The 14,040-nt window shown below is 43.1% G+C and overlaps 1 protein-coding gene across 1 annotated transcript in view; it reads right to left on the bottom strand.

Moving 5' to 3' along the window:
- The window catches only part of LOC143962851 (long-chain fatty acid transport protein 2-like), a 91,199-nt gene that overhangs the window by 38,619 nt on the left and 38,540 nt on the right, over positions 1-14,040 (bottom strand). Inside the window, exons 4-5 of the mRNA XM_077472321.1 lie at positions 13,851-13,975; positions 7,942-8,136 (exon numbers count right to left, since the gene is read on the bottom strand). Coding sequence (XP_077328447.1) covers positions 7,942-8,136; positions 13,851-13,975 — 320 coding nt within the window. The remainder of the gene's footprint in view (positions 1-7,941; positions 8,137-13,850; positions 13,976-14,040) is intronic.

Consider the following 14,040-nt stretch of genomic DNA (forward strand, 5'->3'; position numbering starts at 1 on the left):
TATTCACCTTTGTGATATAAAGATATAGCAAATAGTGTGTCTATAAACCAGCACCCCAGACATACACATGCAATTGAGCTATAGGCGAATGTGGGGACATGTCAGGTATCATAGAGTGCATCAAGTTAGAGAGACCTCATCATAAGACATATATGGCAGTAACCTGTAATGCACTTTAGCCAGAATAGATAGTAATAAAAAAGGAGGGAACAGCTATCTCACCACCAGGGGATCACCTGGTTGCATATAGACTCACCTCTGACACGGTTATGTAGAATCAAACCAAGTTAGCTTAGCTCTCCCACAGTATTCAAACGCCCACGTGGTTGAGAGCACAATGCATGCTGGCACCACAGCCACCTGACGCATGGCATTAGGGCCGGAATCTGCTGCAGCTGTGTAGGGATTTAGGTTGGGGGGCTGGCGTGGTAAACTTTCTTTCTCATTCGGTCCTTGAACTCACAGGCGTGAGGGCATACTACACTGGTAAGCACCACGACGCTTGTCATTTTTGGACATCTATGGATAAACTTACATTTCTTCACACACACACACACACACACACACACTATCTGTGTGGGCCATGTACCCACACTCATTGCATCACCTTTTCTCTTCTTTAGTCCTTCCAATAGGATGATCCCATACTATCTCTTTACTTTTTTGACTTTTCTTTATACTGTTTTTTTTTTTTCACTTTTTCCTTCCTTTTTGCATCCCTGCCCAAATCTTTGCGGCCTTCATTACACAACATGTATACTACTCTTATTTCATACTCCTAGTTTACTATTCTAGTAACTATCAATGGATTTAGATATGGTCAATGGGGGACACCAAGGGTCATACCTTTCTGCGCTCAAATTTTTGCCATGCTTGCTCTCCGCCTGGTCTCCGTTTGACTGTTGCGGGTCCCGCCCCTTCAGCTCCCGGGTGGAACACCCTCTGCTGTCACCGTTGGGGGTGAGTCCTTGGAACCAAACCATCAGGTAAGTATGGGGTTTCCTGCTTAGGCCCCCTGCTTTCTGTCATACCACAACCAATACTGCATGTTATATCTAATCAATATTTAATTTCACAGATATTTTATACATACAGCAACTCCTGAAGAAGTGAGTAGAGCTTGCGAAACACGTTGAGTTTAGAGATGTACATATATAATTTGTACTACCATCATTGCATACCTGTTTATGGTTGAAAGTTATTTGTACTATGCTGTTTTTATGGGTTTGTCATCCATGTCTATGCCTATTTTATATGAGGATGATGTATACACATCTTTAAATAAATTCAGAGATTTTATATACTCTATATACTCCATTTATTTGCCTTGACCATTATGATCACCTCATTCAAGGTCCCACGGGCTATAGTTTGTTTTAGTATTAGTGACATTAAACGTTTGCCCCTCTCTCCAACACAGGACAATCTATCCCCTTCCCATCAGAGGGCAATCACCAGACTCTGGAATCATCCGGACCAGGTGATCAAACCCTCGGACAAAGGGAGTAACCTTGTCCTTTTGACAACCAAGCAATACACCAAGATGTGCAGTGACATCCTTTTGAGCAGATTGTGGTACCGTTGTATTCCATCCAATTCTATCTGTTTTGGGGATGTGTGATCTACAAAGACACAGGAAATTTGGTAAAAATTGTTGGCAAGATTAATGCAGTATGTTATCAGAAAATACTAGAGAAACATTTGTATTCGTCAGCCAGGAAGCTGCGCATGGGACGTACTTGAACATTCCAACATGACAATGATCCAAAACACAAGGCCAAGGCGACCTGTCATTGGCTACAGCAGAATAAAGTGAAGGTTCTGGAGTGGCCATCTTAGTCTCCTGACCTCAATATCATTGAGCCACTCTGGGGAGATCTCAAACGTGCAGTTTATGCAAGACAACCCAAGAATTTACAGAAACTGGAGGCTTTTTGTCAAGAGGAATGGGCAGCTTTACCATCAGAAAAGATAAAGAACCTCATCCATAAATAACACAAAATACTTCAAGCTGTCATTGATGTTAAAGTGGACAATAGAAGGTATTAAGAACTGGGGTATGTAAACTTTTGATCAGGGTCATCTGGTTAGTTTCTGTTGTCATTATGATTTAAAAAGAGTAAACACAGTTGATTGATAATAAATTACTTCAGCCAAACACTAACCATGAGTGAAAGAAAAGTTTTTGTCTTATCATTCATATTCTCTGAAAAATGGCCAAGAAATCATATTCTGACAGGGTATGTAAACTTATGAGCACAACTGTATCTACTTACTCAAATGGTGTTTAGAGTTCTTTTATTTGGCTGTTCATTAGGCAGATTCCATTTACACCTTTACTGACTATCCAGTTAAAGAGGAGTGCCACCTGAAAAAGATGATTAAAAGCCAGCAGCTACAAATACTGCAGCTGCTGACTTTTAATAAATGGACACTCACCTGTCCTGGGTTCCAGCGCTGTCGGCAGCAGATGACGAGCGATCGTTCGTCTCTCTGCTGCCCCTGCTGCCATCCTCTGTCAGGGAATCGGGAAGTGAAGCGCTGCGGCTTCACTGCCCGGTTCCCTACTGCGCATGCGTGAGTTGCGCTGTACATCTCCACTGGTCCCCGCTGTGTTCTGGGAACTGTGTGTTGATGAGATAGCTCTTCCCTCCTTTATTACTATCGATTCTGTCTAAAGTGCATTACAGGTTAATGCCATATGTCTTATAAGGTCTCTCTTACTTGATGCACTCTGATACCTGACATGTCCCCACATTCACCTATAGTTCAATTGCATGTGTATGTCTGGGGTGCTGGTTTATAGACACACTATTTGTTATACGTTTATATCACACCAGTGAAAAAGTATATATCCTGATGCATGATCTATGGAATTATATCTATGTATATATACTTAATGAATGTCTCTCCATTTTCATTTAAAAATTGTATATAAGCTCCCGAAGAAGCGTTTCCCCGCAAAACATGTCAAGCTTCCTAAAATTCATACTTTGTACTAGCCGTCATGACAATAGTTGGGGTTGTCACCAGTACACCCCTAACATATACGGCTGTCTTGGAGACATACATTTGACCACTGTGTGTTTTTCCTCAATTACTGTCTTTTAACCACTTCAATACCAGGCACTTAAACACCTTCCTGCCCAGACCAATTTTCAGCTTTCAGTGCTGTTGCACTTTGAATGACAATTGCGCGGTCATGCTACACTGTACCCAAATGAAATTTTTATAAATTTTTTTCCTACAAATAGAGATTTCTTTTGGTGGTATTTGATCACCTCTACGTTTTTTTTTTTTTTTTTGGCTAAACAAATAAAAAAAGACCGAACATTTTGAAAAAATATATACTTTTTTTGTTTCAGTTTCAAAACTTTGTAAATAAGTACGTTTCTCCTTCACTGATGGGGCTGCACTGATGGGCACTGATGAGCTGGCACCAATGAAGTGGCACTGATGAGGATGGCATTGATGGGCACTGATAGGTGGCACTGATAGCTGGCACAGATTGGCATGGATAGGCAGCATGAATGGGCATGGATTGGCGGCACAGATGGGCATGGATGGGCACTGATAGTTGGCATGGATGGGCACTGATATGCAATACAATGTCGCTTTGTTTTGTACTGATGGATGCCAATCAGTGCCAAATAATAATGCATGCCAATCAGTGATGCCCATTGTGGGCACTGATTGGCATCCATTGTGGGCACTGACTGACATCCCTGGTGGTCTAGGGTGGCATACATGGTGCTGGGCATCCCTGGTGGTCTGGTGGCGTCCCTGGTGGTCCAGTGTCGGCATCCTCGGGGGGGGGGACTGTGCTGATAATCGATCAGCACAGACCCCTCCTGTCAGAGGAGCAGCCGATCAGCTCTCCTCTACTCGCATCTTACAGACGCGAGTGAGGAAAAGCCAATCACTGGCTCTTCCTATTTACACTGTGATCAGCCGTGATTGGACACGGCTGATCACGTGGTAGAGTCTCCGCCGGAGACTCTTTACCGAGATCGTAGTTGCGGGGTGTCAGACTGACACCCCGCAACAATGATCGCCGCGATGCACGCCCCCGGGGGTGCGCAGCGGCTCAAAATCCTAAGGATGTCCTATGACGTCCGGTCAGGATTTTGAAACCACTTTTCAGCTGTCATTTGACAATTGGCGGGCGGCAAGTAGTTAATTCTGTTTTTATATTTATGTGGTGTGTTTAATAAAATGTATTACGTTTTATCAGTGGTGCCTATAAAGTCAATTTTTCCAGTTCTACTTTCCCTCAATTTCTCAATATGTTAGCACGTGGCACTTTGTTATTTTTATACACCTGCAGTGACATACTGCGTTTGTGTGCTTAGCTTTTTACTTATCAAAGCAATGTGGGCTTCCATAACACCTCAGCAGTGCCACAGGCTGATCGCCTTCATGCCACGCCGCATTGATGCAGTAATTCATGCAAAAGGAACCCGGACCAAGTATTGAGTGCATACAATACTGTATATAGATATACTTTTCAGTAAACCAACATTTCTGTATTAAAAATCCTTTTTTATTGGTCTTATATAATCTAATTTTCTGAGATACTGAATTTTGGGTTTTCACTAGCTGTAAGCCATAATCTTCAAAACTAAAAGAAAAAAATGCTTGAAATATATCACTCTGTGTGTAAGCTATAGAATATATGAGTTCACTTTTTGGATTGAATTGCTGAACTAAATGTACTTTTTGATATTCGAATTTTGTGAGATGCACCTGTAAGTAGTCATTGAAAGTAAAAGTATATAGGATGACAAGAAAATCCATATCATTTATTTAGATTAATCGCTCAAAACCAGATGAGTGCATGAACTTTAGTAAATTATTATACTGAACATGAATGGCAATTTGCAGAAAGAGAGAACAAATGAAAGGAGCCATGCCAATTTCTGGCAATGATTATGTAACCTTGTACTTCTTTGTAAACTGTTACGTCAGTCGTATTGCCTTACATATGTTCTGCACTAATGATTTTGTTGCACATTGTAGTGTGGAGTGGTATATAAAGTGTAAAGCCCCATACACACTATCAGACTTTCTGCTGATTTTTTTCCTTCAAATTTACCAAAACCATATAATATGAAGTCAATCCTTATGGGTTTCAATTTGTATGGAATCAGGCAGGCCCTTGCACTACATGGTTTTGGTAAATCTGAAGACAAAAATCATCAGAAAATCGGATAGTGTGTATGATGGGGATTTACTATGGGCAAAATGTAAAAAATATTATACATAAGATGGGTTATCGCTGTAATGTTTTTTATTTATTTATTTATTTTTTTAGGTTTTGTTTCTTTTACCTGCTGCTCTTGTTAGTATGAGGACAGGGAGTGAGTGCTCACCCGTGCCCCTAGGGCTGACACAAACATAGGCCAAAACACAGGGTTGAAGTTAAAATGGTTGTAAAGCCTTTCAGACCACTTTAACCTACATGTAAGCATAGATTAAGGCTTAGCTGTAGGTGCAAGAAATATCTCCTTAACCTACACGGTTAAGGAGATATTTTCCTACAAACGGGCACCGATGTCTACGGTGCATGCCATTGCTCTTTGCTATAAAATGCATCCAATTGGCAAAATCAAATTTCTTCATTGAGGCCAATATGTATTCTGTTACATGCTTTTAGTAAAAATCCCAATAAGTGTATATTGATTGGTTTGTGCAAAAGTTACAGCATCTACAAGCTATAGGATAGATTTATGGAATTTTTTTTTTTTTTTACTAGTAATGGCGATTAGCGACTTATAGGGGGAATGCAAAATTGCCGCGGACAAATCGTACGGGGCTAGTGACACTAATACAGTGATCAGTGCTAAAAAATATGCACTGTCACTGTACTGATACTGGCAGGGAAGGGGTTAACATCAGGGACGATCAAGGGGGCTAACTGTGTGCCTAGCTTGTGCTTGTGTACACTGTGAGGTGCTTGTACTACGGGAAGACAGAGAGCCATGCTTAGCAGGAACACAGGATCACAAACTTCCCTTCTCACACAACAGCGACCGGCCTTGCTTACATAGGCAGACCACCATTCTGCCTGTGTCCTGAACGCCGGCAGGTCCTGGCAAACCACGTCCACCAGACCCCACGAATAGGCTCCATCAGCAAGAGCAGGTTGCTGGCGGTGCATGTGTGCACCCCTAGACCCGGAAGTGCAGGATCACATACAGGTACGTTATCCTGCCCAGGAGAGCCGCCTTGCTAGTGTGTGTGTTTTTTTATATACATGCTTCCTACATGCTTGCTATGAGGGCAGCCGTATGTGCTCACTCCCGAGTCTGCTCTGTGTGTCTATAAGGCACACAGAGCGGGCTCAGCTCCATCCCCCACTCACACTGGCTGTAATTGACAGCACCAGGAGCCAATGATTGGATTGAGATCGGACTCAGGTAAGTATGAGGTTTGGTGCTGGGGGAGGGGGTGGGGGGTAGCTGCTTGCAAAAGGTTTTTTTTATCTCAATGCATAGAACACATTAAGGTAAAAATAGAGTCACTTTAACCCCTTTTCTACCAGGATATGTCTTTCAACTTTGGATCGACGGCCCTTTACCCATTGCAATTCATGAATGATGCTGGATAAACAGCCATCGGGGGGCTGACAGAGACACTGTACCCAGCTGATCTGAGGGGCTGGGTACCATGTGATCACTGTGACTGGTCTTCACGGCAATCACATGCCACTGTTTACAGCATTGATCCCTCTCCTTTTTACAATGGGGGAAGGAGAGAGGTCAAGTATTTGTGAATGGGAACAGAATGAATAGAGAACTAGCTGTAGATTTGTTCATTCTGTTTCAGTGACACAGGGATTGTGGTGTTTTTAACCCTTGCCTGCCTCCCTTCTCTCCTACACATACCTACCTCTCAACATTCTGAGATCGAAAGGAGGGACACCTATTAGCAAAAGTATGTAGGCACATGTGACACACCCTGCCACGCCCATTAAAGGAAAAGTTTTTTTTGTGTTTTTTTTTGCACTACTATTCCTTTATATTGGCTTTTGAAATGTACAAATGCAGCAATTAAGAGATTGGATGAAAGATTTATCACTGGCAAACACTTTTTGAAAGATAAAGTTTATTTTATATACAACTATATAGATAAGACTAAATGAGACAAATGAGGGACAGAGGGACATTGTTCCAAATCAGGGACAGTCCCTTGAAATCAGGGACAGTTGGGAGCTATGCACATACTATCTCCATGCTGTCTCAATAGGACCTGTATATTAACCCGTCACCTCTTTTATCCTGGACAATAACCCTTTCCTCGCCATTCTGTCAATGTACGGTATGTTACTACTATAGTACATTAACCCCTTCACTTCTTCCTTCATTTCTGTATGACCTGTACATTAATGTATCTAATATTCAAGCTCCATGTTTAATCGCTCAGTACCAGCATATTTCTTCAATTCCACAAAAATGTGGCAAAAAACAGGAGATCCCCTTGAGGTATCTACTGTCCAAAAAGGGGGGATTTTTGTGCTATTTATTTTCAAAAATGTTGATCTTTTTTACAGTAAAAAATAAACAATAGTTATTAAATCCCACCAAAAGAAAGATCTGTTTAAAAAAATATTAACTACACTAATTTTGCACAGTGTTGCATGAGTAATTGTCAGTCAAACTATTACAGCGATGAAAACTAAAAAATGACCCGGTAATAAATAATACAAGCTGGTACTAAAATGGTTAAAGTGAACCCACAGGTATATCAAAAAACGTAATCTGTTGGTGGGTGATTGAGGGCTTGTGCTGAGAAACACTGACTTAAAGTAGCAAGATGGGTATAAAATAATGCATTGCTTGGTTGATTCTTTTCCTGTCTTTCTAGGGTATTAATCATATTAGAAATGCTGAGATTGACTGGGAGAGGTACCTAGAAAATGTTTTCTCTTCTCTTTCTCACCTTTAAGAAGCGATTGCTTCTTCCGGCTGCTCCTATTTTCCCCGTGTAGTTGAAAAAGAAACCATTGCCCTCTGTTGCTGCGTAGAATTCATACATTTTGATGGGACCAAAACGATTGATAAACTCTTTCCAGACATCGGCCCTGACACCATTCCCCACAGCAGTTCGGACTCGGTGATCCTTGTCATTGTCTTTCTAAAAAAAAAAACATACTAGGTTACTTCAAAAGGAATGATTCTTTCCAGGTGGGTATAATTATTGTTACATGTTTCTTTCTTTAGGGAGTTGATGCTAAATCTGACAGTTTATTGATATTAAAGAAAGAAAGGACATGGAGGCTGTTCCAAAGGGAAAAAAGTGAAGGGTAGCTTGAAAGACCAGAGCTATCATTTTATTTAGTAGAGGTTGGAAAGAGAAGGTGGTTATGGTTCTCCGGACATATTTCGGATTCCGAGCTAAGTGTCATTTTATTTTGTAGGATGGAATTTTTGAAAGCACTGCTGTTACTCGTATCCTCGAATGCACAAAGTTGTGATATGAGCTGAGAACATACTACTAAACATAAGTTATGATGTATGTTTAAAGTGGTTGTATACTCTTTTTTTTTTTACTTTTACCTATAATAAGGCTTACCTGTAGGTAAAAAAAATATCTCCTAAACCTGTACGGTTTAGGAGATATTCCCCTCGGTATGCGCCGCTGACTGCATGCAGCGGCGCATGCGCACAAGGGGATTCTCGACTGAAAGTAGGGCAGTGGCCGACCGGCCGGGATGAAATCTCCCATGCGCATGCGCGGGAGTGACGATATCGCGGCTCCGGCCACTCACAGCGCCGGAGCCGCGATACCCGGAAGAAACGCAGAGGGAGCATGTCAGCTCCCTCGGCGTGGATCGGGCCAGATGTCGGGGCCTCGTTCTAAGGTAAATATTTCATAATGAGCTAGTATACTAGCTCATTATGCCTTTTGCTTTGCAGGTGGTAAAAAAAAAAATTAGCGGGTTTACTACCGCTTTAAGAGTTACGGATTCTAACTTTTATCAAAGCACTAATGTAGGCAGGGCCGAGAAGATGTTGGTTATCGATTGTATTACTGGGTCCTACTAACATGCTTCCTGCCTATAGGTTTGTTAGTGTGGGCCCTGCTCTCTGAAGGTGTTGCCAGTCCATGTGCACCTGTACACAATGCTTCACCTTGCACCAGCTCAGGAATAGGCCACCCACAATAAGAAATTATCCATACTTGCTTCCAACTCTTTACTATCCTAAGCTACATAGCATCCAGGAGAGCCCCATCACAGCCCATTCTCCTTCTCCTCTACCTGTACACCTGAACCAGCTCTCCATCTCTAAACACACATATACATTATATATATACACACATATACATACCAAAAGTATTGAGATGCCTCCCTTTACACGCACATGACTTTTAATGGCATCCCAGACTTAGTCCATAGGGTTCAATAGTGAGTTGGCCCACCCTTTGCAGCTATAACAGTTTCAACTCTTCTGGGAAGGCTGTCCACAAGGTTTAGGAGTGTGTCTATGGGAATGTTTGACCATTCTTCTAGAAGCGCATTTGTGTGGTCAGGCACTGTTGGAGAAGATGGCCTGGCTCCCAGTCTCTGCTCCAATTCATCCCAAAGGTGTTTTATCGAGTTGAGGTCAGTCAAGTTCCTCCACCGCAAACTCGGTCATCCATGTCTTTATGGACCTTGCTTTGTTCACTGGTGCGCAGTCGTGTTGGAACAGGAAGGGGCCATCCCCAAACTGTTCCCACAAAGTTGGGAGCATGAAATTGTCCAAAATGTCTTGGTATGCTGACGCCTTAAGAGTTCTCTTCACTGGAATGAAGGGGCCAAGCCCAAACCCTGAAAAACAACCCTACACCACAATCCCCCCTCCACCAAATGAATTGGACCAGTGCACAAAGCAAGGTCCATAAAGACATGGATTAGAGGGTTTGGGGTATAAGAACTTGACCTCAACCTGATAGAACACCTTTGTGATGAATTCGAGCGGAGACTACAAGCCAGGCCTTCTCGTCCACATCAGTGCCTGACCTCAGCAATGCATTTCTGGAAGAATGGTCAAACATTCCCATAGGCCCACTTCTAAACCTTGTGGACAGCCTTCCCAGAAGGGTTGAAGTTGTTATAGCTGCAAAGGGTGGACCAACTCAATATGGAACCCTATGGACTAAGACTAGGATGCCATTAAAGTTTGTGTGTGTGTACAAGCAGTCCCAATACTTTTGGTTATATAGCAATTGCAGTGGGTAAAATAAACATTTTTCTAGGTAAATTTACACCAGTCCGGTGCAAATTCCAGCTCCGTTCCCTGTGCGAAGAGAAAAAGCATCTGTTCAGCGCTTCCTCTCCGTTGTAGCTGCGGATCAGCTGAGCAGGGACAGGGGGAGAGAATGCCTGTTCACAACGGAACACATCTGCGAATCAGATGCGTTCCCATAGAAGAATATGTGCCTACAATTCACACTGCACTGCCTAGAAAACGCATAAATTTTTTGGGCAATGCGGAGTGCGAATGCAACGCACATGTGAACCAGACTGATCGAAGGTAATAGATCTTAAAATGTTCTGCGAATTGGATGCGATGTAGGCCGCATCCAATTGGCATAGGTGTGAACCCAGCCTAAAGATGCTATTGACATGAAAACTTCTCCACATGTTGGTAACAACCCATGCAATCCATACACAAAACAAATAAGTTCTGAAATGAAGTTACTGTATGTGTAATAAAATAGAATGATACAGGGAAAGAGTATTGAACACGCTAACTGAAATGTATTCAATACTTTGTTCAAAATGCTTTGTTGGTAATCAGCTTCAAGATGCCTCCTGTCTGGAGAAACTAGTCGCATTCATTGCTCAGATGTGATTTTGGCCCGTTCTTCCACAAACAGTCCTCAAATCTTGAAGGTTCCATGGGCCTCTTCTATGAACTCTGATCTATAGTTTTTTAGATAGATTTTCTATTGGATCCAAGTCAAGTAATTGGCTGGGCCCAGGGGTGGACTGACAACTCATTGCCCCGAGGCAATCCGAGATTATGGGGCCACACAGTATACACACACACACAGTATACACATACATGTACACACAGTATATGCAGACATGTTTCTATTGGCTGAGAAGGTACTGGAGATGTGGGGCATCTATAATCTTGGGAATTTTAGACCAAAAGGATGTCGGTAAGGGGCATTTCAGAGACAGATGTAAAAAAAACACTGATTTTTACATACTGTCCCTGGTTTTACTGAGGCTGGCAACCCTGATGGGGCCCCCTAGTGGCTCGGGGCCCTCGGGCAGTGCCCGAGTGGCCCAATGGTCAGTCTGCCCCTGGCTGGGCCATTCTATCATTTTTTTCTTTCTTTGAAACTAATTGAACGTCTCCTTGGCTTTGTGTTTGGGATCATTGTCTTGTTGAAATGTCCATCCTTGTTTCATCTTCATGATCCTGATAGATGGCAGCAGATTTTTAACAATAAACATTTTTCCACTCCTCCTTCCTTCGGTAATAGGAAATTTTCCAGTACTGTATGCTGAAAAACAGCCCCACACCAAGCTGTTCCCTCCTCACAAACTTCACTGTTGGTATAGGGGTGTTTTTGGGGTGATGTGCAGAGCCATTTGACCTCCAAACATGGGGTGTATTATGGCATCCAAAGAGTTAAATTTTGGTCTCATCTAACCAGACTGTATTCTCCCAGTATTTCACAGGCGTATCTAAATGTTGTGCACCAAACTTTAAACAAGTTTCAACATGCTTTTTCATCAGCAATGGAGTCTTGCATTGTGAGCGTGTATATAGGCCATGGTGGTTGAGTGCAATACCTTTTTGTTTTCTTTGAAACAATTGTACCCGTTAATTCCAGGTCTTTCTGAAGCTCACCCTTCACAAGTGGTCCTTGGCTCTTGGATGAGCTCCTGGTTGTTGACCAGTTTATAGTGAAATGATGTTCTTTCCACTGGATTATGGCCCCAACAGTGGTCACTGGAACATTCAGAAGTTTTATAAATCCTTGTGTAACCAATGCCATCAGTATGTTTTGCAACAATAAGATTGTGAAGGTCTTGAGAGAGCTTTTTGATTTTACCTATCTTAAGAGGTTTCTTGTGTGAGACCTTTTTATAGGCCATCAGTTTAAACTGAACCAGCTGATTAATTTGCACTGACAAGGGGCAGGATTGCTTTCTAATTACTGGTAGATTTTCAGCTGGTGTCTTGGCTTTACATGCCTTTTTTGCACCTCCCTTTCATGTGTTCCATGTGTTCAATTCTTTTTCACTGTGGCATTCAATTTAATTACACATAACTTAATTTATGAACATATTTGTTTTGGTTTCTTTGTATGTTTGGATTGAATGGGTTGTTACTGACATGTGGTGAAAATGTTATGTCAATAGCACCTTTAGAAATAGATTTACCTAGAAAAATAGTGATGTGTTCAATACTTATTTTACCTGCTGTGTTTATATATTTATGGCTCAGAAGGAGGGTGCCACCTAGTGGTAGAATTGGAAACCTATCCTAACACCTCCTTACACTAAAGCCTCATTTTTATTGATCTATGGCAGTGGCCCCCAAGCTTTTTGGCACAGGCGACTGGCTGCATGGGAGAAAATTATGCCAAGGACCGAGGGGAGGGCAGGGGGGGGGGGTGGGGGTCACATGGGGAGATTTTTCGCAGGCAATGATTGGTGTTGGCGCTTCAATCATCACGGCACCATGCTTGATATGGTGTCAGGGTGATTGAAGTGCATTATTTATATTATTACATTGTATTAATAAATTAAATAGTTCAACTGAGCATAATGCAGAATCAGTGGGAGCCCTGAGCATGTCACATTGTCTGTCACCAGATGTGGAATGTCACTTGCCACACTGCCTGCCATCACTGCATTGGTGGCAGCACTGGTCCATTTAGCACAGAGACAGGCCTCTGTGCAGTGGTGGGTTCCAAATGTGCCTTCGCCTTGCCCCATTCAGAATAGCAGCAGCAGTTCTGGCTGTACAATGGAGAGAAATATGGAGGTTGTTATTGCTCATTCTGAAAATGCCAGGTGCCTGGCTTCCATGCTGGTCTGAACCCCCCCATGTAGATCTGAAGCTGTGCCGTCACTGGCTACAAGCTGCTCACAGGCATGGAGGATCAGACCCCAGGGATAGCCAGGCATTTTCATCGTGAACACTGACAGACATCCAGCAAGCACTGTGAGCGGAGCGCCCCTTGTGGTATGTCAGGCAGACAGCTGAGGGGTGAACTACAAGTCCCAGTACACCCCCACCTGTACTCCCACACACAGCTAACTTATCAATGATGATGTCACATCTCTGTGAGATTGCCCCTCTGGATGTAGCAGGGTGTCTCCCTTCTCATGCTGTATCACCTGGCAGAGGGAGGATCTGCCGCTCTCTGGCTCCGCCCTCAGCCATTCCTGATTTAGCTGTCCGGGGGGTGGGGGATTTGTGCCGCTCAACAAGGAGAGCTCTATGCTCAGTTTTATCACAGCGAGAAGCCGCAGGAGAGCGGTGATGCAAGGCGGGCAGTGAGAGATGATGTCATCTCTCTGCTTCCTGCCTCACCTCCGACACTGATGCTGACAGAACACCGGCTCTGAGCGCGGAAGAGCGGTGATGTAGGGGGCGGAGAGAGATAATGTCATCTCTGCTTGCCCGCTTGCTTCTTCCATCCACCCAGCTCTCGCATGTGGGCCGCCCAGGTGTCTCATGCCGCCCGCAGCCCGGCTGCTGAAAGGCCACGGCCTGGTAGTGGGCCGCGGCCCAGGGCTTGACAACCCTTGATCGAAGGAACACAATGCCACTGGTGTGGCTAAGCTCTTGGTTAACATTTTTATTTCACAGTTTGGAGTTTTTTGTTGATACCTTTGGAGTGTTGCATAAGTATCGCAGAATTTCTCCAATGTACTGGAAGGCAGTGACATTGTATTTCCTGCAGTCATCCCAGAACTGGCTCGCTGAGAATTTATTCCTGATTACGCAGGTGGCTCCTGATTTAGAAAAAAAATCATTAATTAAACTTCACTTACAAGTTACAGGCTACAGAAGTACAAGA

This window comes from Lithobates pipiens, unplaced genomic scaffold (assembly GCF_037356315.1).
Source record: "Lithobates pipiens isolate NorthernLeopardFrog02 unplaced genomic scaffold, aLitPip1_a1.2 Scaffold_8, whole genome shotgun sequence".
Lineage (NCBI taxonomy): Eukaryota > Metazoa > Chordata > Amphibia > Anura > Ranidae > Lithobates > Lithobates pipiens.